Raw genomic sequence first — 25,832 nt, 5'->3', positions numbered from 1 at the left:
AACAGGAGGAGGCCCATTCAGCCCCTCGAGCCTGTTACACAGGAACAGGAGGAGGCCATTCAGTCCCTCGAGCCTGTTACACAGGAACAGGAGGAGACCCATTCAGCCCCTCGAGTCTGTTACACAGGAACAGGAGGAGGCCACTCAGCCCCATGAGCCTGTTACACAGGAACAGGAGAAGGCCATTCAGCTCCTCGAGCCTATTACACAGGAACAGGAGGAGGACCATTCAGCCCCTCGAGCCTGTTACATAGGAACAGGAGGAGGACCATTCAGTCCCTCGAGCCTGTTACATAGGAACAGGAGGAGGCCATTCAGCCCCTCGAGCCTGTTACACAGGAACAGGAGGAGGCCCTTTCAGCCCCTCGAGCCTGTTACACAGGAACAGGAGGAGACCCATTCAGCCCCTCGAGCCTGTTACACAGGAACAGGAGGAGGCCCATTCAGCCCCTCGAGCCTGTTACACAGGAACAGGAGGAGACCCATTTAGCCCCTCGAGCCTGTTACACAGGAACAGGAGGAGGCCATTCAGCCCCTCGAGCCTGTTACACAGAAACAGGAGGAGGCCATTCAGCCCCTCGAGCCTGTTACACAGAAACAGGAGGAGGCCATTCAGCCCCTCGAGCCTGTTACACAGAAACAGGAGGAGGCCATTCAGCCCCTCGAGCCTGTTACACAGAAACAGGAGGAGGCCATTCAGCCCCTCGAGCCTGTTACACAGGAACAGGAGGAGGCCCATTCAGCCCCTTGAGCCTGTTACACAGGAACAGGAGGAGGCCATTCAGCCCCTCGAGCCTGTTACACAGGAACAGGAGGAGGCCCATTCAGCCCCACGAGCCTGTTACACAGGAACAGGAGGAGACCATTCAGCCCCACGAGCCTGTTACACAGGAACAGGAGGAGACCATTCAGCCCCTCGAGCCTGTTACACAGGAACAGGAGGAGGCCATTCAGCCCCTCGAGCCTGTTACACAGGAACAGGAGGAGGCCATTCAGCCCCTCGAGCCTGTTACACAGGAACAGGAGGAGGCCATTCAGCCCCTCGAGCCTGTTACACAGGAACAGGAGGAGGCCCATTCAGCCCCTCGAGTCTGTTACACAGGAACAGGAGGAGGCCCCTCAGCCCCTCGAGCCTGTTACACAGGAACAGGAGGAGGCCCCTCAAGCCTGTTACACAGAAACAGGAGGAGGCCATTCAGCCCCTCGAGCCTGTTACACAGAAACAGGAGGAGGCCATTCAGCCCCTCGAGCCTGTTACACAGAAACAGGAGGAGGCCATTCAGCCCCTCGAGCCTGTTACACAGGAACAGGAGGAGGCCCCTCGAGCCTGTTACACACGAATAAGAGGAGGGCATTCAGCTCCTCGAGCCTGTTACGTTAGGAACAAGAGACCTTTTCAACCCCTCGAGCCTGTTACATTAGGAATAGGTGGCGGCCATTCAGCCCGTCGAGCCTGTTACATTAGGAACAGGAGAAGGCCATTCACTATCGGAGGGGCAGTACTGAGGGAGTGCTGCACTGTCGGAGGGGCAGTACTGAGGGAGTGCTGCACTGTCGGGGGGCTGTACTGAGGGAGTGCTGCACTGTCGGAGGGGCAGTTCTGAGGGAGCACTGCACTGTTGGAGGGGCACTGCTGAGGGAGTGCCGCACTGTCAGAGAGGCAGTACTGAGGGAGCACTGCACTGTCGGAGGGGCAGTACTGAGGGAGCACTGCACTGTCGGAGGGGCAGTGTTGAGGAAGCACTGCACTGTTTGAGGTCCCGTCTTCCGCATGAGACGTTAAACCAAGACCCCGTCTGCTCTCTCAGGTGGACATAAAAGATCCCAAGGCCACTATTGGAAGAAGAGCAGAGGGGCGTTCTCTCTGGTGTCCTGGGGCCAATGTTTATCCCTCAACTTACACTTAAAACAGATGATCTGGTCATTATATTGCTGTTTGTGGGAGCTTGCTGTGCGCAAATTGGCTGCTGCGTTTCCCACATTACAACAGCGACTACACTCCAACAGTACTTCATTGGCTGTGAAGCGTTTTGGGACGACTTGAGGTGGTGAAGGGCGCTATATAAATGCAAGTCTTTACTTTTCCAAAAAAAGGTAGATTTAACAACTTGCATTAATGTAGCGCCTTTAATGCTGTAAAATAATCCCAAGTTGCTTCACAGGAGCGAGAATCCGAGAAAAATTAGGAGATAGTAGGACAGGTGACCAAAAGCTTGATGAAAGAGGTTTTAAGGAGCATCTTAAAGGAGGAGAGAGAGAGAGACAGAGAATTTATTTTATTCATTCCTGGGATGTGGGTGTTGCTGGCAAAGCCGGCATTTATTGCCCATCCCTAATTGCCCTTGAGAAGGTGGTGAGCCGCCATCTTGAACTGTTGCAGTCCGTGTGGTGAAGGTGCTCCCACAATGCTGTTAGGGAGGGTTCCAGAATTTCGACCCAGTGACGATGAAGGAATGGCCGATATAGTTCCAAGTCAGGATGGCGTGTGACTTGGAGGGGAACTTGGAGGTACGAACATACGACCAATGACGGACAGGTAAAGATCACCTGGTCCATCCAGCCTGTCCCACACAATCCCCATACCGTGTGTATCACAACATCTACACTCCAGCCCACCCAAACCAGGCGATCTACTGGGAGAGACTAAAAACACAGAGAAAAAACCCCGGCCAGTTTGGGGAAGAAAAAATCTGGGAAATTCCTCTCCGACTCATCCAGGCGATCGCAAGTAGTCCAGGAGATCACTCTGGCCCTGAATTCCGTGCAGTACTCACCTTGTGGAAGGGTTAATCTCCGCTGCAGCCAGAAACAAATCCAGCTTTTGCTTGAAGGAATTCAGTGAGTCTGCATCCACCACATGAGAGGGCAGCTTGTTCCAGAGGTCTACTATTCTCTGGGAAAAGAACCACCTCCTGACATCTAACCTAGTCCAGCTCTATAACCCCTGGTCCTGTCTAACCTATTGAATTGAAATAAACTGTCATCAGGTGAGGTATTCCCATGCGCCTGCAGCCCTTGTCCTTCTAGGATTTGGGAGGTGCTGCCAAAGAAGCCTTGGCGAGTTGCTGCAGTGCATCTTGTAGATGGTACACACCGCAGCCACGGTGCCGGTGGTGGAGGGAGTGAATGTTTAAGGTGGTGGATGGGGTGTCGATCAATTCAGCTGCTTTGTCCTGGATGGTGTCGAGCTTCTTGAGTGTTGTTGGAGCTGCACTCGCCCAGGCAAGTGGAGAGTGTTCCATCACACTCCTGACTTGTGTCTTGTAGATGGTGGGAAAGCTTTGGGGAATCAGGAGGTGAGTCTAGGGAGGGAATTCCGGCGTTTGGTGCCCAGATGCCTGAACCGCAGCTCTTACGACGTGGATTCCAACACCGACCTTCTTACGTTGCAGGTGCGTGCCCAGGAGCTGATGCTGGTGAGTTTTGCGGCGGTGGGCTACGATGAGACCAAGTACATCCATGTGTCACAGGCTACCAATCGCTTTCTGCAGGCCACAGTGAGTGATTCCTTCCCCGTACTGTGCCCTCCCCCCACCGAACCCCTCCCTGCGTCCATCGTCCCCCGCGCGCGGTGAGCACCGACTCCCGCCTCGATCGAGGCGTCCGAGCGGGAACGGCCCCGTGGGGCTAAAGGCAGGCGGACAACCTCTCACATCAATACAGCGACTTTAACGCTGTCAGAACCTCCCCAAGGAGCTTCGCAGGAATGTCTGACACCGAGCCACAGACAGAGATATTAGGGACAGGTGACCAAACGCTCGGTGAAAGAGGGAGGCTTTAAGGAGTGGCTTGAAGGAGGAGAGAGAGGCAGAGAGGTTCAGGAGGGAATTCCAGAGCTCAAGGCCCAGGCAGCTGAAGGCATGGCCGCCGATGATGGAGCGATGGAAATCGGGGGAATGTGAAAGAGGTTAGAATTGGAGGAGTTACAGAGATCTCAGAGGGTTATTGAGGCTGGAGGAGGTTACAGAGATAGGGATGTCGGGGCTTGAGGAGGTTACAGAGATAGGGAGGTGTGTAGGGGCTGGAGGAGGTTACAGAGATAGGGATGTCGGGGCTTCAGGAGGTTACAGAGATAGGGAGGTGTGTAGGGGCTGGAGGAACTTACAGAGATAGGGAGGGGTGCAGGGGCTGGAGGAGATTACAGAGATAGGGAGGTGCGTAGGGACTGGAGGGGGTTACAGAGATAGGGAGGGCTGCAGGGGCTGGAGGAGGTTACGGAGATGGGGAGGGTTGTAGTGGCTGGAGGAGGTTACAGAAATAGGGAGGGTTGTATGGGGGTGGAGGAGATTACAGAGATAGGGAGGGGTGTAGGGGCTAGAGCAGATTACAGAGATAGGGAGGGTGTAGGGGCTGGAGGAGGTTACAGAGATAGGGAGGGGCGTAAGGGCTGGAAGAGGTTCCAGTGATAGGGAGGTGTGTAGGGGCTGGAGGAGGTTACAGAGATAGGGAGGGTTGGAGGGGCTGGAGGAGTTACAGAGATAGAGAGGGGTGTAAGGGCTGGAGGAGTTACAGAGATAGGGAGGGGTGTAGGGGCTGGAGGAGTTACAGAGATAGGGAGGGGTGTAGGGGCTGGAAGAGGTTACAGAGATAGGGAGGGGTGTAAGGGCTGGAAGAGGTTACAGGGATTGGGAGGAGTGTAGGGGCTGGAGGAGGTTACAGAGATTGGGAGGGGTGTAGGGGCTGGAGGAGTTACAGAGATAGGGAGGGGTGTAGGGGCTGGAGGAGGTTACAGAGATTGGGAGGGGTGTCGGGGCTGGAGGAGTTACAGAGATAGGGAGGGGTGTAAGGGCTGGAAGAGGTTACAGGGATTGGGAGGAGTGTAGGGGCTGGAGGAGGTTACAGAGATTGGGAGGGGTGTAGGGGCTGGAGGAGGTTACAGAGATAGGGAGGGGTGTAAGGGCTGGAAGAGGTTACAGAGATAGGGAGGGGTGTAAGGGCTGGAGGAGGTTACAGAGATAGGGAGGGGTGTAGGTGCTGGAGGAGGTTACAGAGATAGGGAGGTGTGTAAGGGCTGGAAGAGGTTACAGAGATAGGGAGGTGTGTAGGGGCTGGAGGAGGTTACAGAGATAGGGAGGGGTGTAAGGGCTGGAGGAGGTTACAGAGATAGGGAGGGGTGTAAGGGCTGGAAGAGGTTACAGAGATAGGGAGGGGTGTAGGGGCTGGAGGAGGTTACAGAGATTGGGAGGGGTGTCGGGGCTGGAGGAGTTACAGAGATAGGGAGGGGTGTAAGGGCTGGAAGAGGTTACAGGGATTGGGAGGAGTGTAGGGGCTGGAGGAGGTTACAGAGATTGGGAGGGGTGTAGGGGCTGGAGGAGGTTACAGAGATAGGGAGGGGTGTAAGGGCTGGAAGAGGTTACAGAGATAGGGAGGTGTGTAGGGGCTGGAGGAGATCACAGAGATAGGGAGGGGTGTAGGGGCTGGAGGAGGTTACAGAGATAGGGAGGGGTGTAGGGGCTGGAGGAGTTACAGAGATAGGGAGGGGTGTAGGGGCTGGAAGAGGTTACAGAGATAGGGAGGGGTGTAGGGCTGGAGGAGTTACAGAGATAGGGAGGGGTGTAAGGGCTGGAGGAGGTTACAGAGATAGGGAGGGGTGTAGGGGCTGGAGGTTACAGAGATAGGGAGGGATGTAGGGGCTGGAGGTTACAGAGATAGGGAGGGGTGTAGGGGCTGGAGGAGTTACAGAGATAGGGAGGGGTGTAGGGGCTGGAGGAGGTTACAGAGATCGGGAGGGGTGTAAGGGCTGGAGGAGGTTACAGAGATAGGGAGGGGTGTAGGGGCTGGAGGTTACAGAGATAGGGAGGGATGTAGGGGCTGGAGGTTACAGAGATAGGGAGGGGTGTAGGGGCTGGAGGAGGTTACAGAGATAGGGAGGGGTGTAGGGGCTGGAGGAGGTTACAGAGAGATAGGGAGTGGTGTAGGGGCTGGAGGTGTTACAGAGATAGGGAGGGGTGTAGGGCTGGAGGAGATTTCAGAGGTAGAGAGGGGTGTAGGGGCTGGAGGAGGTTACAGAGATAGGGAGGGGTGTAGGGGCTGGAGGAGGTTACAGAGATAGGGAGGGGTGTAGGGGCTGGAGGAGTTACAGAGATAGGGCGGGGTGTAGGGGCTGGAGGAGGTTACAGAGATAGGGAGGGGTGTAGGGGCTGGAGGAGTTACAGAGATAGGGAGGGGTCTAGGGGCTGGAGGAGGTTACAGAGAAAAGGATGGGGCAATGATCATGGTGAGATTTGAAGACCAGGATGAGAATTTTATAATCGAGGTGTTGCCGGATTGGGAGCGAATGTAGGTCAGCGAGCACAGGGGGTGATGTGTGAACGGGGCTCAGGGCGAGTTCGGACACGGGGGGCAGCAAGCAGGAGATAAAGATAAACTGATGGTTACTGAGGATGGAAGCTGGGAGAGCATTGGGACAGTCGAGTCTGGGGGGGGGAAATGGGGCAGGGGCTGAGGTGGTTGCAGCAGCAGATGAGCTGAGGTGGGGCGGAGAATGGGCGATGCTCCGGGGAGTTGGGGAGTAGGTGGTCTTGGTGTACGGAGCAGAGACGGGCGGGTGGGGGTTGCGGAGGGTGTGTGGGGTGGGAAGCCCAGTTCGGGAGACGTGAGGTTTAGATTTGCCGGGCAGGGAGATAGTCGTGTCCTCCTCTCCCCCCCTCGCTAATGTGACCTCTTTCTGTACCGTCTGCAGGTCAAGACAAGGGTTGAGATCGTGGTAGTGTTCAACCCGCTGCCGATTATTGTGGGCAGCACAATAGGTGGATTGGTCCTGCTGGCTATCGTGGCCGCTATCCTTTATAAGGTCAGTGGGCAAGACTTGGAGGCAGTGAGGGTGGGAGCTGGGCAGACTGACTGCAGCGCCTCCTTCAGGCATGGAGGAGTTACTGCAGCACCTCCTTCAGGCATGGAGGAGTTACTGCAGCACCTCCTTCAGGCATGGAGGAGTTACTGCAGCACCTCCTTCAGGCATGGAGGAGTTACTGCAGCACCGCCTTCAGCCTGGGAGGAGTTACTGCAGCGCCTCCTTCACGCATGGAGGAGTTACTGCAGCACCTCCTTCAGGCTGGGAGGAGTTACTGCAGCACCTCCTTCAGGCATGGAGGAGTTACTGCAGCACCTCCTTCAGCCTGGGAGGAGTTACTGCAGCGCCTCCTTCAGGCATGGAGGAGTTACTGCAGCACCTCCTTCAGGCATGGAGGAGTTACTGCAGCACCGCCTTCAGCCTGGGAGGAGTTACTGCAGCGCCTCCTTCAGGCATGGAGGAGTTACTGCAGCACCTCCTTCAGGCTTGGAGGAGTTACTGCAGCACCTCCTTCAGGCATGGAGGAGTTACTGCAGCGCCATTTCAGGCTGGGAGGGCTGACTGCAGCGCCTCCTTCAGGCTGGGAGGAGTTACTGCAGCGCCTCCCCCAGGCCAGGAGGAGTTACTGCAGCGCCCCCGTGAGGTGGGGAGGAGTTACTGCAGCACCCCCGTGAGATCGGGAGGAGTTACTGCAGCGACCCGTGAGGTGGGTAGGAGTTACTGCAGCGCCCCCGTGAGGATGGTAGGAGTTACTGCAGCGCCCCCGTGAGGTGGGGAGGATTTACTGCAGTGCCCCCGTGAGGTGGTGAGGAGTTACTGCAGCGCCGTGATCGGGGTCTGACTCGTTCTCCCGCCTGCTTACACCATGTTTTTCCCCCCCCCTCCATCCCTCCCACAGCTCGGCTTTTTCAAGCGAGGCTACAAGGACAAGCTGGAAGAGGCCGGCAAGGAGATGGAAGCCAGTGGGAGCCCCGCCGAGCCTTCTGCCCCCGATGTCCCCAACGAATAACGGCCGGTGGGACAGCGAGGGAGGGGAGGGGAGGGGGCGTGGACGGCAAACTCCAGAGATATCGAACTGTGGCAAAGTGGGTCGAAACCAATTAACCAGATCGATGGTCGAGGAGCTCCGGGAGCTGACGGCAATGTGCTGACAATGGTGGGCGGTGGGGGCTGGCATTATCTCTCTCTCTCTCTCTCTCTCTCTGCTTTCCCCCCGTCCCACTTCTCGTCTCCCGAATCAGAACTCCCACTACTCCGCCCAGCCCCTCTGACAGTGCAGCACTCTCTCAGTACTGTCCCTCCCACAGTGCAGCACTCCCTCAGTACTGCCCCTCCGACAGTGCAGCACTCCCTCAGTACTGCCCCTTCGACAGTGCAGCACTCCCTCAGTACTGCCCCTCCGACAGTGCAGCGCTCCCTCAGTACTGCCCTCCAACAGTGCAGCGCTCTCTCAGTACTGTCCCTCCCACAGTGCAGCGCTCCCTCAATACTGCCCCTTCGACAGTGCAGCGCTCCCTCAGTACTGCCCCTCCGACAGTGCGGCACTCACTCAGTACTGCCCCTCCGACAGTGCGGCACTCACTCAGTACTGCCCCTCCGACAGTGCGGCACTCTCTCAGTACTGCCCCTCCGACAGTGCAGCACTCTCTCAGTGCTGACCCTCCGACAGTGCAGCGCTCCCTCAGTACTGACCCTCCGACAGTGCGGCACTCACTCAGTACTGCCCCTCCGACAGTGCGGTGCTCCCTCAGTACTGCCCCTCCGACAGTGCGGCACTCCCTCAGTACTGCCCCTCCAACAGTGCAGCAGTCCCTCAGTATTGCCCCTCCGACAGTGTGGCACTCCCTCAGTACTGCCCCTCTGACAATGCAACGCTCCCTCAGTACTGCCCCTCCGACAGTGCGGCGCTCCCTCAGTACTGCCCCACCGACACTGCGGCGCTCCCTCAGTACTGCCCCTCTGACAGTGCAGCACTCCCTCAGTACTGCCCCTCCGACAGTGCGGCACTCCCTCAGTACTGCCCCACCGACACTGCGGCGCTCCCTCAGTACTGCCCCTCCGACAGTGCAGCACTCCCTCAGTACTGCCCCTTCGACAGTGCAGCACTCCCTCAGTACTGCCCCTCCGACAGTGCAGCACTCCCTCAGTACTGCCCCTCCGACAGTGCAGCACTCCCTCAGTACTGCCCCTCTGACAATGCAACGCTCCCTCAGTACTGCCCCTTCGACACTGCGGCGCTCCCTCAGTACTGCCCCTGTGTTGCCTGGGCCCCAAGCTCTGGAACTCCCTGCCTAAACCTCTCCTCCTCTCTACCTCTCTTTCCTCCTTCAAGACGCTCCATAAAACCAACCTCTTTGACCAAGTTTTTGGTCACCTGCGCTAATTTCTCCTTATGCAGCTTGGTATCAAATTTTTTACCTCCTAAAATCCTGTGAAGCGCCTTGGGATGTTTCACTACGTTAAAGGCGCTATATAAATACAAGTTGTTGGTATTGAATAATTAACTGTAAGTTTATTCCCCTGCATTCCAATTAACATATCCAACGTAAGGATCGATGGAAGCTTTATTTCCCTGTGTTTGAGTGATGTATTTTTTTAATTATTCGTTCCTGGGATGTGGGTGTCGCTGGCAAGGCCGGCATTTATTGCCCATCCCTAATTGCCCCTTGAGAAGGTGGTGGTGAGCCGCCTTCATGAACTGCTGCAGTCCGTGTGGTGAAGGTGCTCCCACAGTGCTGTCAGGGAGGGAGTTAGAACATAAGAATTAGGATCAGGAGTAGACAGTTTGGCCCCTCGAGCCTGCTCCACTATTCGATAAGATCATGGCTGATCTTCTACATCAACTCCACTTTCCTGCCTAATTCCCATATCCCTTAATTCCCTTAGAGACCAAAATCTCTCGATCTCTGTCTTGAATGTGCTCAACGACTGAGCCTCCACAGCCCTCTAGGGTAGAGAATTCTAAAGATTCACCAGCCTCTGACTGAAGAAATTCCTCCTCATCTCGGTCCTAAACGGCCGGCCCCGTTTCCTGAGACTGTGACCCCTGGTTCTAGGTTCCCCAGCCAGGGGGAAACATCCTCCCTGCATCTACTCTGTCAAGCCCTGTCAGAATTTTGCATGTTTCAATGAGATCACCTCTCATTCTTGCAAACTCGAGAGAATATAGGTCTAGTCTACTCAATCTCTCCTCATAGGACAATCCCTCCATCCCAAGAATCAGTCTGATTCTGGGATTTTGACCCAGCGATGATGAAGGAACGGCCGATGTATTTCCAAGTCGGGATGGTGTGTGACTCAGAGCGGAACGTGGAGGTGGTGGTGTTCCCATGCACCTGCTGCCCTTGTCCTTCTAGGCGGTAGAGGTCGCGAGTTTGGGATTTATATGTTAATTTATATGTTCCATTTCACAATCAATTATTGTTTCCCTGTGTGTTAGTTATCAAATACAAGGTAACAAATTTCTCAGTGTACTGCTTATCATGTCCAAATTGGCCAGGGTATAAATAGTTATCGAATCACAGAATGGTCACAGCACAGGAGGCCATTCGGCCGGTCGACCCCATGCCGACTCTCAGCTAGTCCCAATCCCCCGCCCTTTCCCCGTGGCCCTACAAGTTTTTTTCCTTCAGGTACTTATCCAACTCCCTTTTGAAAGCCACGACTGAGTCTGCCTCCACCACCTCTCTGGCAGTGTATTCCAGATCCTAATCACCCGCTGCGTAAATATGTTTTTCCTCGTGTCGCTTTTGGTTCTTCTGTCAATTGCCGTAAATCCGTGTCTTCTGGTTCTCGGGAAGGTGGAGTTGAGGTCGAAGATCAGCCATGATCTTATTGAATGGCGGAGCAGGCTTGAGGGGCCGAATGGCCTACGCCTGCTGCTAATTTTCTATCTCTGTCTCTCCCTCTCTCTCTGTCTCTCTCTCTCTCTCTCATTCTGTCTCCAGCTCTGTCTCCCTCTCTCTATCTCCCTCTGTGTCTCTCTATGTCTCTCTCTCTGTCTCTCTCTCTCTGTCTCTCTCTCTTTCTGTCTTCCTCTCTCTCTGCCTCCCTCTCTCTCTCTCCCCCTCTCTCTCTGTATCTGTCTCTCTCTCATTCTGTCTACCTCTCTTTCTGTCTCTGTCTCTCGCTCTGTGTCGTTCTATCACTCCTGATCAGCAGTGTCCCGTGCTGGCAGAAAGATAGGAACAGCAGGCCATCAGCCCCTCAAGCCTGTATAACCTACGCCTGCTGCTAATTCTCTGTCTCTCTCTCTCTGCCTCTCTCACTCTCTGTCTGTCTGTCTGTCTCTGTCTCTCTCCGTCTCTGTGTCTGTTTCTCTCTCTGTCTGTATCTCTGTCTCTCTCTATTTGTCTCTCTCTCTGTCTGTCTCTCTCTCTCGCTCTGTCTCGCTCCGTCTCTCGCTCTCTCTGTCTCTCTCTTTTTCTGTCTCCCTCTCTTTCTGTCTCCCTCTCTCTCTGTCTCTGTCTCTCTCCCTGTCTCTCTCTCTGACTGTTTTTGTCTCTATCTCTATCTCTCTCTCTCTCTCTCTCTCTCTCTCTCTCTCCGTTTCTGTCTTTCTCTCCCTCTCTCTCTTTTTATCTCTCTCTCTCTGTCTCTCTCACAGTCCATGTGTTTCTCTCTCTCTCTCTTTCGATCACTCCTGGTCAGCAGTGTTCCCTGCCAGCAGTAACATCGGAACAGGAGGAGGCCCTCACAGCCCCTCGAGCCTGTTCCGCCATTCACTGAGATCAGGGCTGATCTGGGACCTAACTCCATATACCCGCCTTTGGCCCCAATCTCTTAATACCTTTGGTTAACAGAAAGCTATCAATCCCCGATTTATAATGAACAACTGATCTAGCACCAATTGCCATTTGTGGAAGAGAGTTCCAAACTACTAGCACCCTGTGTGTGTAGAAGTGTTTCCTAATTTCACCCCTGAAAGATCTGGCTCTAATGTTCAGACTCTGCCCCCTAGTCCTAGACTCCCCAACCAGCTGAAATAGATTCTCTCTATCTCCCCTATCTGTTCCCCTTAATATCCTGAAAACTTCCATCAGATCCCCCCTTAACCTTCTAAATCCCAGGGAATACAACCCTAGTTTGTACAATCTCCCCTCGTAACTTAACCCTTGGAGTCCGGGTATCTTTCTGGTAAACCTACGCTGCACTCCCTCCAAGACCAATATACCCTCCCGAAGGTGTGGTGCCCCCAGAACTGCTCACAGTGCTCCAGGTGTGGGCTAACCAGGGCTTTGTACAGCTGCAGTATAACTTCTGTCCCCTTGTACTCGAGTCCTCCAGATATAAAGGGCAGCATCCCATTCGCCTTTGTGATTATTGTCTGGACCTGTCCGGGACATTTTAATGATCGATGTACCTGAACCCCCCAAGTCTTTTTAGACCCCCACGTCGAGGAAATTTCTAAGTTAAATTAACTCAGGCGGAGGCTTTCAGACTCATGCTTCGAGAGAATTTTATTTAAAAAAGCGAGATATCTCGGAGAGCCTGCTTGGACCGTACCAAGGCAGAAAACTCTCCTGTACAAGCAAATTGTCCCTAACTTTATACAGAAATAGAATACAGAAATAGAAAAGGAATCTTATTCATTAGTTCCGTGAGTACAAAGGTCGACTCGGGAGGCACACACTCTATCTGTCCTTGCATAGTTTCTCCCTGTTCACAGTCTGATAAGCAGAATATCAGGAGACTCCCTTTTAATACCGGATAGTCATTTAATTACATTTCTAAGTTTCAAGGCGAAAAAGTGTGGGTGTTGTTCTAGTCCTATTATTTCTTCAAATATAGCAAAAACAGAATTTAACCCTTCCCTTTCCCATAAGCCATAGATTAATCGATTCTTTCTTCCACAATTCCCTCCTTGTTGATCTTTTTTTTTCAGATCAACACAATTTTCTATATTCTCCTCTTGCTGAAAAGGGGGTTCATACCCTTCAGGATAGGGTCGCATTTTGAGATATTCGTCTTCATCAACCTTTTCCTCTAAGCGACTTAACCTTCCTTTCATGCACACACTTTTCCTTTCTATTTCGGAGATCAGGCCGATTACTTGACTAATTACATTTTTTTATTTTATCCACATTCCGCAAAGGATTATTAATAATACAAGCATAACCACACCTACGATTACTATGGGGTGTATAGCAAGCTTCAGTACTGCTGCAGCTTTTGGGGACCATCCGGTAAACACATCCCACCTGTGGTGTACTGTCAAAGAGGTGACTTTGTCTGCGATTCTCACTAGTTGCCCCTTCTTGTAACTCTTCGACTCTAAATTGGTGGATGTCTCTGCCTTGCTTTGACAGAGCTTCCTCAATTTTCTTGTCATTCCGTATCAAATTGTGCAGTCTGGTCAGATTAATTACGGGGGTAAGGGTTCAATCTTGTGCATAGACAGATATTTTTCTACATTTTGCCATTGCCCAAAGGTATAAGTTCTTTTTACTTCAGGGTCATACAGGGTGTAGACTCTTCTCACACATTTATTAATGGGGGGTTTATACAAAGTTCCATCCAGATAGACAGGTTATTTCCTGTCACACAGACCTCATTCTGTCCTATTTCTGTAATATCAGTGTCACTTGTTGGCTTTAATTCCCATTTCCATACTCCAATGGAGTGCTGCAGTGAGCATGGTTCGCATATGGCGGTCTGATAGGGACATACCATTCCGAATGGCCACCTAGCACATCCCCTCTGGTGATGTGTCATATTCTTCTCATCGACCCAATCTCCTTTAAATTCTGGGTACCAGAAGTTCTGTCCAAACAGCTGGGGCATTACTTGGAACTGACACCAAATTTCTTTTCGAGTCTTACTTACTATCTCCATAGTAACGTTACATCCTTTTGAATTACAACTGGTATATCTTTTTTGAGCGTTAATGGTTAAATTAAGAAGCTTATCCCTTTAGTTAATTTCCAGCAACCTTTCCCATGTGTTAGCATGGAAGGATAATATTTTCCTTTCTAACTCAGCTCTTACTAGCTGTCTGATCATTTCTTTAAACAGGCAATGGGTGTACTTATTTACTCCCTGTTGTTCCTACATTAGGGTCTCTATTTCCTTCTCTACCCTTTCATTCTGTTCCCAGGTCATTTCGTTTATGACGTAACCTGATATTTGTAATTGCTGTAATCCTTCATCCCAGGCATTTCTGATCTTTATATCTTCCCCGACCAATCCCCCGACGGCCTGGATTTTATTTTGTAGGGTCTCGATATCCATGGAGTTCAATGCTCCTATTCCTGCTCCTACTCCACCTAACACAGTCTCTAATACATCCCGTTTCTTTCTTTGGGGTCTTTCTTTTTCAAAAGATACCTTAACACTGGTTGTGTGGCAACCATCTTCTTTCTTTGGGGGATATTTAATTCGTATTGTTAGATTTAATACACCTGGGGATCTTACCACTGGGATGCAAGTGGTCAGTATCCTTTTTAGATATCCCGGGTCCCGGTCTTCTGGGTGGCCGGATTCTTTTACTGACCATTTTACCACGAATGGGTCTCCTCCATTCACCGGGGTGTTATTCATGCACAACATCCGCTGCCCATCTACCATACTTGTAAATGAATAACGGAGGAAGTCTTTTCTCTCGTCCGGCCCTCCTATGTACCCCCATCTCTTGTTTTTCCCTGTGCTCCGGGTACACTTCATCCACACATCGGCCTGGTATTCTATGAACAACTGATACCCTTTCCCCAATATAAACTGGAATTCCCCTCTTTCTTCCTTCATTCCACATGTCTCACATCGTGCCGTAAAATTCCCTACTTTACAACTTTGGCCTACTGGGCATATAAAATTGCCTTGCTGCCTTGCACTATTACTTCTTTCCCATACATATTTCCCTTCCAAACTCTTCCTTCTTTTAGGACTTCTTCCTCCTGCCGGGAGTTCCCTGTCGCTAAAATGATCAGTATACCTAACGTCCATTTATAATTTTTCCAAGAGTCCCTTCCCATCTTCCCTTTCTTGTTTGTTTCTATACCACTCTTGAATTAAGTCGTTACAATAACAACACGTCCACACGATAGTAACAGTGGCCCAAATAATAAAGGCCCAAACTGGCACACAAATGAGCTCTGACATCCGTTCCTGAACTTTTGGGCAGTACTTTCAAGTCCAAATATTTAATTTAGTACAAGAGCAGGTACAGTTCTTCAGCGAGAAGATGGCCTTTTTCTTAGTCAGGCAATCGCAGTACGTCCTGGTTCAATGCCTTTTCTTTTGGCTATATTTCGTCGGGAAAATAATATTTACAATGGGTTGCATGCACCCAATTTGGATGCTTTTCCAACTTCAGCGCGGTTCGTGTTGTGAGAATTATCTGATATGGTCCTTTCCACCGAGAAGAAAAGGATTCTTTGTTTAATGTTTTTACCAACACTTGGTCTCCAGGCCTGAAAGGGTGCATATTTCCTTCCGACGGGGCACCTGTGTCTGCTTTATTTGTTCATGCAGACTCCTTGCTATTTCACACATGGCCTGAGCATACTTTCGTGATTTTTCATCATTCCAAATTAATGCTATTTTTTCAGCTGCCAGTGGTGGTTTTACGCCAGTAGGCATTGGTCTTCCCAACAAGGCTTCATGTGGTGTCAAACCAGTGTTTTGGTTTTTCTGGTTTCTCATTGTATACAATACCAATGGTAAGGCATCTGGCCACTTTAGTCCAGTCTCCTGACATACCTTGATAAGGGTAGATTTTATTATCCCATTTACTCTTTCTACCATTCCCGAGGACTGTGGCTGATATGGTATATGTAACTTCCACTGGAAACCTAACGCTTCTGCAAGATTTTGCACTATTTTTCCAGTGAAGTGTGTTCCCCTGTCACTGTTGATTCCCATAGGTATCCCATATCTTGGTACTATTTCTTTAAATAGAATTTTTACTACTATTCGGGCATCGTCTCTCCTAGTGGCGTACGCTTCTACCCACCTTGTGAACATGTCTATTATGACTAATAGGTACTTAAGACCTGATACTGGAACCATATGGACAAAATCAATTTGCAAATTTTCAAAGGGCATACTTGGCTGGGGTAGATGATCATATCCAGCAGGTGTTTTACCTCTGTTATTTTGTTGACAAATTTGGCATGTTCTAGCAACTTTCTCAATTACTACTGTTATTCCTGGTGCATACCACTGTGCATTAATAGCATGTATCATCCCTCCTTTGCCCATGTGAGCCTGACCGTGTGCTAGGCGAGACAGGGGCAAAAATAGAGATCTAGGGTAAACAGTTCGCCCATCAGGGTGGCACCAGATGTCGTTTTTGAGAAAACAACCCTGGTTTTCCCAAGTTCTTCCTTCCTGCATAGTAACTTGTTGTTGGGCTGTTTTAAGTTGTTGGATGTCAAGTACCTGTGGAGGGGAGACTGAGACTGCTTGAAGGCAGTCTGCCTGTGCCGAAGCGGCCTGTTTGGCTGCCTCGTCAGCCCTCCTATTTCCTACTGATACTTCATCCTCACCGGTTGTGTGAGCTGCACATTTGATAACGGCTACCTTACTTGGCAACTGAATGGCATCTAATAGATTAAGCACCAGTTGAGAGTGCTTAATATGCTTTCCACCAGAGGTGATAAAGCCTCTGTTTTTCCACAGTTGTCCAAAATCATGGACCACACCGAATGCATATCTAGAATCAGTATAGATATTAGCAGTTTGATCTTTAGCTATTATACAAGCTCAAGTGAGGGCAAACAATTCAGCAGCCTGAGCCGAGGTTCCGGGAGGCAGGGCGAATGCTTCAACAGTTTCGTGGGGATTTACAATAGCATAGCCTGCCAACAGCAAGTCATCCGACGGCCTGTACGATGATCCATCCGTATAGAGAATAAGATCAGGATTGTCCATGGGCTCTGTGAGCAAATCTGGTCTTGGTAAGGTGGCTATTTCCACCGTTAACAGACAATCATGCTGGTCTGGATCCTCTACTTCTCTAGTAGGAAGAAAGGTGGCTGGGTTCACTACCGGTGCGTGTCGAAAGGTATAGTTAGGGTGTGACAGCAGTAATACTTCATAACCTGTTCTTCTTGATGCTGTAAAGTGTTGTGTGGCAGCTGAATTCAAAAGTAATAACACAGCATGGGCTGTAATGACAGCACATGGATAGTCCAAAACAATAGGTACCGACTTCTCCACCATGACCGCAGTAGCAGCTACAGCACGTAGACATGCTGGCATTCCCCTTACTACTGGAGGCAGCAAAACCGAATAATAAGCAACTGGTCTATTTCCCCCACCGTGTTCTTGGGTTAGTACTGCGGTTGCAAATCTTTCTTTCTCATTCACATACATCTGAAAAGATTTACCATAATTCGGAAATCCCAACGCCGGAGCATTAGTAATGGCTTTCTTTAACTGTTTAAATGCCTCCTCTCTCTCTGGGGTAAACTCCACCTTGGGTGGGGCATCATTTAGGGCAGCTGATCTTAGGACCGCATCCCATTCTCGATAATCGGGAATCCATTGTCTACAGTACCCAACCATCCCCAAAAATGACAAGATATCCTTCTTTGTTTTTGGTATGGGGATACTTTGAATTGTCTGAATTATTTCTGGTCCTAGCTGCCTCTGCCCTTGAGATATGTGAAAACCCAGGTACTGGACTTGAGTCTGACAAAACTGTAACTTTTGTAACCACACTCGGTGCCCTCTTTCACATAGGTGCTGTAACAGTTTCAGGGAATCTTGCATGCACCTGTATCCGTGGCTAGAAGCCACAAGCAAATCGTCCACATACTGCAACAGTACAGACTGGTCCGATAATGAACAGTCTTCGAGGTCTCTTTTTACTGCTGCTGCATATACTGCGGGGATTTCGGTGTATCCTTGGGGCAACCTGGTCCATGTGTACTGCTGCTTCTTGTGGGTGAAAGCAAATAGATACTGACTTTCTTGATTTAACGAGATGGAGAAAAAAGCTGAACACAGGTCTATCACAGTAAAGACAGTTGCTGTTGGTGGTATAGCAGATAGTATAATGTTGGTGTCTGGCACCACAGGGGTGATAGGGACTACTATCTTATTAATAGCTCTCAGATCTTGCACAAATCTCCATTCATTCGGCCTATTAACCTTTGGTATGGGCAGTATCGGAGTGTTACACGGGCTCTGTGTCTTTTCTAAAACTCCTTGTTCCAACAATGCAGAAATGACTGGCTCTATCCCATTTTCTGCCTCTGGAGGCAGTCTGTACTGCCTAATGCTTGGTAACACGGCGTTCTTCATCAATTGTACCCGATGGGGTACTGCAGAATGTACTAGCCCAACATGATTCTTATGCTTTGCCCAAAGTTCAGAAGATACTTGATTCAATGCCATTGGCAGCTTAGGGCTTGGTTGTTCCGGGGGTTGCTGTTTTTCAAAAGTGGAGGCATGATTTTTACCTTTCCACTGGAGAATCCCCCTGTTGTGGGTGATAAAGTCTATCTGAACATTTTGCAGTTTTATTACTGCCCAAGGTTGATAGCCTTGTTGCTGTTTTTCTTTTTCTATTCCTACAATCATCGGACCCATATCTTTAGGTTTCGCTGGCGGTTTTACAGCCAATGTCAGATGGGGTGTTGAGTTCGCTTCTCTAAACCGCTGCTGCTGTAAGGGTGTCAAGTCAATGGCTACCCCCAATCCTTCTGGTCCAAAATAAATGCGGGGCGTAGCTTCTACTATTTCTTCTTTTTAAAAAAAGGATTGTACCAGACACTGGTAAGTTTCAGCTTTTTGGCGAGTGTACCAGGCTGTACAGTGAAGCTGAACTGCCTCAAAGCTTATCAAAATTATATACATCAATTCTTCAGTATTAGGGTCGATTTTAGCTTTTAAATTTTGTATAACTTCATGTATCAAAGGGGAGTAGAAGTTGCCATTCAATTGCCAACAATAGAGGGCAGCCTTTTCTTTGTTATCCTCCCTTTTCTCTTCTTTAATCCCATTAAAGAACTGATGAATTTTATTTGGAGGGAGCTCCATGAACATTCCTTCCTTTGTGCAATAAATTGTGGCTCCTAGTTTGCACAAAGTCTGTCTTCCCAATATAGAAACATAGAAACATAGAAAATAGGTGCAGGAGTAGGCCATTCGGCCCTTCTAGCCTGCACCGCCATTCAATGAGTTCATGGCTGAACATTCAACTTCAGTACCCCATTCCTGCTTTCTCGCCATACCCCTTGATCCCCCTAGTAGTAAGGACCTCATCTAACTCCTTTTTGAATATATTTAGTGAATTGGCCTCAACAACTTTCTGTGGTAGAGAATTCCACAGGTTCACCACTCTCTGGGTGAAGAAGTTCCTCCGCATCTCGGTCCTAAATGGCTTACCCCTTATCCTTAGACTGTGACCTCTGGTTCTGGACTTCCCCAACATTGGGAACATTCTTCCTGCATCTAACCTGTCTAACCCCGTCAGAATTTTAAATGTTTCTATGAGGTCCCCTCTCATTCTTCTGAACTCCAGTGAATACAAGCCCAGTTGATCCAGTCTTTCTTGATAGGTCAGTCCCGCCATCCCGGGAATCAGTCTGGTGAACCTTCGCTGCACTCCCTCAATAGCAAGAATGTCCTTCCTCAGGTTAGGAGACCAAAACTGTACACAATACTCCAGGTGTGGCCTCACCAATGCCCTGTACAACTGTAGCAACACCTCCCTGCCCCTGTACTCAAATCCCCTTGCTATGAAGGCCAACATGCCATTTGCTTTCTTAACCGCCTGCTACACCTGCATGCCAACCTTCAATGACTGATGTACCATGACACCCAGGTCTCTTTGCACCTCCCCTTTTCCTAATCTGTCACCATTCAGATAATAGTCTGTCTCTCTGTTTTTACCACCAAAGTGGATAACCTCACATTTATCCACATTATACTTCATCTGCCATGCATTTGCCCACTCACCTAACCTATCCAAGTCGCTCTGCAGCCTCACAGCATCCTCCTCGCAGCTCACACTGCCACCCAACTTAGTGTCATCAGCAAATTTGGAGATACTACATTTAATCCCCTCATCTAAATCATTAATGTACAGTGTAAACAGCTGGGGCCCCAGCACAGAACCTTGCGGTACCCCACTAGTCACTGCCTGCCATTCTGAAAAGTACCCATTTACTCCTACTCTTTGCTTCCTGTCTGACAACCAGTTCTCAATCCATGTCAGTACGCTACCCCCAATCCCAAGTGCTCTAACTTTTCACATCAATCTCTTGTGTTGGACCTTGTCGAACGCCTTCTGAAAGTCCAAATATACCACATCAACTGGTTCTCCCTTGTCCACTCTACTGGAAACACCCTCAAAAAATTCCAGAAGATTTGTCAAGCATGATTTCCCTTTCACAAATCCATGCTGACTTGGACCTATCATGTCACCTCTTTCCAAATGCACTGTATGACATGCTTAATAATTGATTCCATCATTTTACCCACTACCGATGTCAGGCTGACCGGTCTATAATTCCCTGTTTTCTCTCTCCCTCCTTTTTTAAAAAGTGGGGTTACATTGGCTACCCTCCACTCCATAGGAACTGATCCAGAGTCAATGGAATGTTGGAAAATGACTGTCAACGCATCCACTATTTCCAAGGCCACCTCCTTAAGTACTCTGGGATGCAGTCCATCAGGCCCTGGGGATTTATCGGCCTTCAATCCCATAATTTCCCCAACACAATTTCCCGGCTAATAAGGATTTCCCTCAGTTCCTCCTCCTTACTAGACCCTCCGACCCCTTTTATAACCGGAAGGTTGTTCGTGTCCTCCTTCGTGAATACCGAACCAAAGTACTTGTTCAATTGGTCCGCCATTTCTTTGTTCCCCGTTATGACTTCCCCTGATTCTGACTGCAGGGGATCTATGTTTGTCTTTACTAACCTTTTTCTCTTTACATATCTATAGAAACTTTTGCAATCCGTCTTAATGTTCCCTGCAAGCTTCTTCTCATACTCCATTTTCCCTGCCCTAATCAAACCCTTTGTCCTCCTCTGCTGAGTTCTAAATTTCTCCCAGTCCCCGGGTTCGCTGCTATTTCTGGCCAATTTGTATGCCACTTCCTTGGCTTTAATACTATCCCTGATTTCCCTTGATAGCCACGGTTGAGCCACCTTCCCTTTTTTATTTTTATGCCAGACAGGAATGTTCAATTGTTGTAGTTCATCCATGCGGTCTCAATAAAGGGAGAGGTGTTGTTTTAGAGACTATCAAAGTCTCATCATTAACTGGTTGTCCTTCAATTATCAATTTGGTAGGTTCAGATAAAAATTATTTCATGGGGATACCGGCCACACCCATACTTAAGACGGTGGTGTTGCTTACAGGTAATCCCACAGAGGATGGTACAGAAGACATAGTAGCACCGGTATCCACCAGGAATTTCACATAAGTGTCTCCTACTTTTACGACTGCCAGAGGGTTTTCTTCTATGTCTGCTGATAAGCGGAGGGCTGCCGCCTGTACCACTAAGCCTCCGGGGCATCCCTATGCTGATTGGTGCGGGTTGGGGTTAGAGAACGAAAACTGAGGGGCCAAGGGAGGTGGAGGTTCGGGGAAATCCCCTTGTAACCCTCCATCCTGTTCCGGGGGGCACCTACAATCGCGAGCCCAATGCCCTTTTCTTCCGCAATTTCTACACTCATCTTGGGAGCGGTCTCGTTGGGGCCACTGTTCTCTCCCTCTTCCTCGCCCTCGTCCCCCAAACCCTCCTCTCTTATTCTGTGCTTGTCCTCTTCCCTTTTGCTGATAGTACTGACCTGCTGTTTTAGCCTTGTTTTCCTTATAGGTGAATAGTCCCTCCCTATCCATGTTGGCCAAGACTGTAATTGTTTCCTTCCAACTTTTTCCTTGCCAGTCCAAAACCTTAATTTTATAGGCTCTCGCGTGTTGCGGCAACATACAATTTAACAAGGTTTGCACTGCCAAAGGTTCATTTTGATCCATTGGTATTCCTGCATGCTCGTCCCAACTATTTTTCCCTCTGCCTGCAAAATCTATTATTGATTCTTCTGCTTTCTGCAGACAGCGCGTGACTTCCCCTATATCTCCGTGCTTTTTAGCTCCCTTTAATATGGCATCCTTGCCCCTGTGTTGCAACCAATGTTCCCGGGACTCATTTCCTCCTTCCTCATTGTCTTCCCGCCAATCTCTGTTTTCGCCGGCGGGTATAGGGAACATGTCTTTCACCCCCTGCCAAGAGGACCCATATGCTGCCTGCAGTAATAATTTCACATCTCCGGGGAGGGGGTTATAAATGGTACAGGTTTGCTCAAGCCAGTTGTGAAAGGCTACTGGCTTCGTAACAGGATTAGGGGCGGCTGATATCATATCCCGAGCCTCCCCCGGTGTCCAGGACTTTAGGACAGCCGTTGTTCCGATCATTACACGGGGGGCCTGTAACGGGGGTTAGTGGTGGAATCAGCCTGTCTTACAGTGGTCCTGGTATTCATTCCTGGGCCAGGGATTGTGCCATCATCCTCGACTCCTCCCCCCGCCCCCCCGTCTCCATTTTCATCTTCTGGTGGGTCTTGTGGATGGGCTCGTCGCCTGGAGGCCTGATCCAGTTGGGCAGCCACTATTTCTATGATCTCCTGCCAATCATCCGGCTTGGTGGTTGGAAGACGGTGATATAAGCCGACAGGGGAAGCGGTCATAACCGGGGCACTCGGGGGGCTGTAAGAGGGAGGGGGCTTCTCCTTGCCCTCCTCCTCTTTTTATTTTTAGGGGGCTGGTGCCTCTTTGCCACCTCTGTCCATTTTTTAAAACAATTCTCCATATAATCTTTATCCCAAGTGGGGTCCCCCGCCCCATCTTTGGTGGTCTGTTTCCATTCCTCAATTAAGGACAATTTAAAACTTCCTCCATATGGCCAATCCCCATCAGACCAACCGTACAAATCGCTACTAAACGTTACCGCGTATCTGTTGTCTCCTGTTTCTTTAATTACAGTGTCTGCCGGCGAGCCGGGCGGCACAATAGGATCTCCTACCTTCTCTCGTTGCTTTGCTACCTTACGGATTCTTTTCTCAGTCTTAGGATGTACTTTCATTCTTTCAGTTGAGAGGTCGTCTTTCTTTCCTTTTCTAGGAGCTGGGCGCAAGCGCCCTGCTCGACTAGAGCCGTTTCCCATTCTTCCGGGTACAACGTCTCGCGATCTTTTCTGAAATGAGAGTTAGGACAATCCTACAAAATATACAATAATTTACAAAGCGCTCACCGGTGTTCTCTTTTCTGCTCAGCTCGGGGTCTCCTTTTGCCTTTTTGTTATTTTAACTTCTTTGCGGTAGCTACCTTACATTATGCCTCACCCTCCAGGGGATCTCGGCGGCCCGTCCCCCTTCTATTAGTTAGGACAGCCTGGGCACCTTCCTCCTTTCAGCTAGGAAGGTCCTTAAAATTCCTCTTTTTCTCTTAGAAGTTTATTTTAGTTCTTTTGGATCTCGTTTTTAGAGATCTTGCCGACTACGCCAGAATCTGTCGAGGAAATTTCTAAGTTAAATTAACTCAGGTGGAGGCTTGTGCTTCGAGAGAATTTTATTTAAAAAAGCGAGATATCTCGGAGAGCCTGCTTGGACCGTACCAAGGCAGAAAACTCTCCTGTATAAGCAAATTGTCCCTACCTTTATACAGAAATAGAATACAGAAATAGAAAAGGAATCTTATTCATTAGTTCCGTGAGTACAAAGGTCATCTTGGGAGGCACACACTCTATCTGTCCTTGCATAGTTTCTCCCTGTTCACAGTCTGATAAGCAGAATATCAGGGGACTCCCTTTTAATACCGGATAGTCATTTAATTACATTTCTAAGTTTCAAGGCTAAAAAGTGTGGGTGTTGTTCTTGTCCTATTATTTCTTCAAATATAGCAAAAACAGAATTTAACCCTTCCCTTTACCATAAGCCATAGATTCATAGATTCATTCTTCCACAGGGATATATATATATATATATGGGATGGTCTCGGAGACACTTTGAGAAACCTCAGCAACACCGTATTGTGTTTTACCATTTCCTGTCACAAGGTGGCGCCCTTCGGATTCGGGAGAACAGGGAAGAAGAAGCAGGGAGACATTTTGCTGTTAAAGTTTAACTTATTGTTAGTTAGGAATTACACCCCTGTTAATGTGACCCCTCCAGAACCACAGTTAAGTAAGTCATTTCTCCTTATCGCTGCTGTTCTTGGATTAATACATTGTTCCTGATGGTGTTCTCGTGGTGTTCCTCGTTCTGTATTCCTACAGTTCACCGCACTTAATAAAGGATTGGGAAACCGAAGACCTTGAGCCCAAGTTTGGTCAAACCTAAGATCCGCCCATGTACTGTTGAAAGGACCCATAAGATCCCGACAGTACTTTGGGCGGAAGTTTGGTCGAAAAATGGGGTAAAAAACGCCCGGCGGAATAAATGGGTCTTACACGCTGATTCTGGGCGGCATCAGGCAGTAAGTCAGATTCTGGATGGCCAATGCGATCCTCGGCAAAGTAACACCGAGGATAGAGTCGGGCCTACAGAGGAGGGAACGGGGGAAAAAAACTTTCAACAAATGAAAAAAAAATATTACAAATCCTTCAGAGGACACCATCCACCAAAATCGCTACAAAAGAAATGAAGAAAACAAGTGCACGAACCAGAACAAGAACCCACTAGACAACCACAAGGTCATAGAGGCCAACGCAAAGTGCACCCGATACTTGGCTTGCTCCCCTGCACGATTTCTAAGATTGTTTTATGCAAAATCTACCACAGAGATCGTCCCTCGTATCGTATCTTTGGTTACGCAGTGCTGGCTGACCAGTCTAATGCTTGTTTGGGAGACCCTGAAATCTCCGATGCTCGAGACCTCCCAGGCCCATCGTTCCCATACGAGCTTTCCACCTGTGGTGGAGACAGAATCACGGCAGAAGGGAGGCGAGCAAGCTGTCTGATCGTAGAAGCAGCAGATGGAAAGACCAAACAGCTGCCCACCGACATCGAGAATGCCCACATCCCCGGAGACGGAAGCAAGATCCCACGTCCCGATTCTGTGAGAAGTTTCGTCATCTCAGGTCAGTGGCGAAAAGGATACCCGAGCTGAGAGAAGATACCCCCATCATCATCCTCATTGGAAGAAATTGCCCCGAACCCCTCAAAATCAGGGAGTCTGACAACAGGCCGAGAGGAACACCGTGGGCACAACGAACCGACCTCGGCTGGACAGTCTCCGGACAGGTTTGCATAGTGGTGCAAATGGGAAAGTGCAGGCCTCCATCAACCGTACCATCCTTCAGCCACAACCAGACAACCCAGAGGTCTGCAAGAATCACATTTATGTGAAAGAACTTCTCCACGACTGGCCAAGATGAAACGATGAACGAGTTATACAGAGAAACTCCCGAAGATAACCTGAAGGCCATGTCCATCCAAGGCCAACACTTCATCAAGATCTTGACAGAAGATCCTCACACCAACTTGGAAGGAAACTTGGAGTTCCCTCTGCCCCTCAAGAAGGACCAGGTGACACTTCCTAACAACGATTCCCAGGCCCAAAGCAGTCTCAAAGGCCTCCTGAGCACTGTCCAGCATACACTGTAGATGGTGTCGGACTACGTTGCATTCTTCGACAAAACCCTGACCAGAAATCATGCTGGCCCTGTGCCAGAGAACGAGCTGACCACCCAACCCAGACCAGAAATCATGCTGGCCCTGTGCCAGAGAATGAGCTGACCACCCAACCCGGACCAGAAATCATGCTGGCCCTGTGCCAGAGAACGAGCTGACCACCCAACCCAGACCAGAAATCATGCTGGCCCTGTGCCAGAGAACGAGCTGACAACCCAACCCAGACCAGAAATCATGCTAGCCCTGTGCCAGAGAACGAGCTATTCACCCACCCCGGACCAGAAATCATGCTGGCCCTGTGCCAGAGAACGAGCTATTCACCCACCCCGGACCAGAAATCATGCTGGCTCTGTGCCAGAGAACGAGCTATTCACCCACCCCGGACCAGAAATCATGCTGGCCCTGTGCCAGAGAACGAGCTATTCACCCACCCCGGAATGGTATGGTACCTG

General features: G+C 49.8%; 1 protein-coding gene across 1 annotated transcript in view; it reads left to right on the top strand.

Moving 5' to 3' along the window:
• The window catches only part of LOC139248303 (integrin alpha-X-like), a 156,077-nt gene extending 147,590 nt beyond the window's left edge, over positions 1-8,487 (top strand). The window contains exons 28-30 of the mRNA XM_070872084.1: positions 3,393-3,497; positions 6,683-6,793; positions 7,692-8,487. Of these exons, the coding sequence (XP_070728185.1) occupies positions 3,393-3,497; positions 6,683-6,793; positions 7,692-7,802 (327 nt within the window). The 3' untranslated portion in view covers positions 7,803-8,487. The remainder of the gene's footprint in view (positions 1-3,392; positions 3,498-6,682; positions 6,794-7,691) is intronic.
• The last annotated feature ends 17,345 nt before the right edge of the window (positions 8,488-25,832 follow it).

Source organism: Pristiophorus japonicus, unplaced genomic scaffold (assembly GCF_044704955.1).
Source record: "Pristiophorus japonicus isolate sPriJap1 unplaced genomic scaffold, sPriJap1.hap1 HAP1_SCAFFOLD_29, whole genome shotgun sequence".
In the NCBI taxonomy this organism is placed as follows: Eukaryota; Metazoa; Chordata; class Chondrichthyes; family Pristiophoridae; genus Pristiophorus; species Pristiophorus japonicus.
This window is presented reverse-complemented; position numbering and strand designations above follow the sequence as displayed.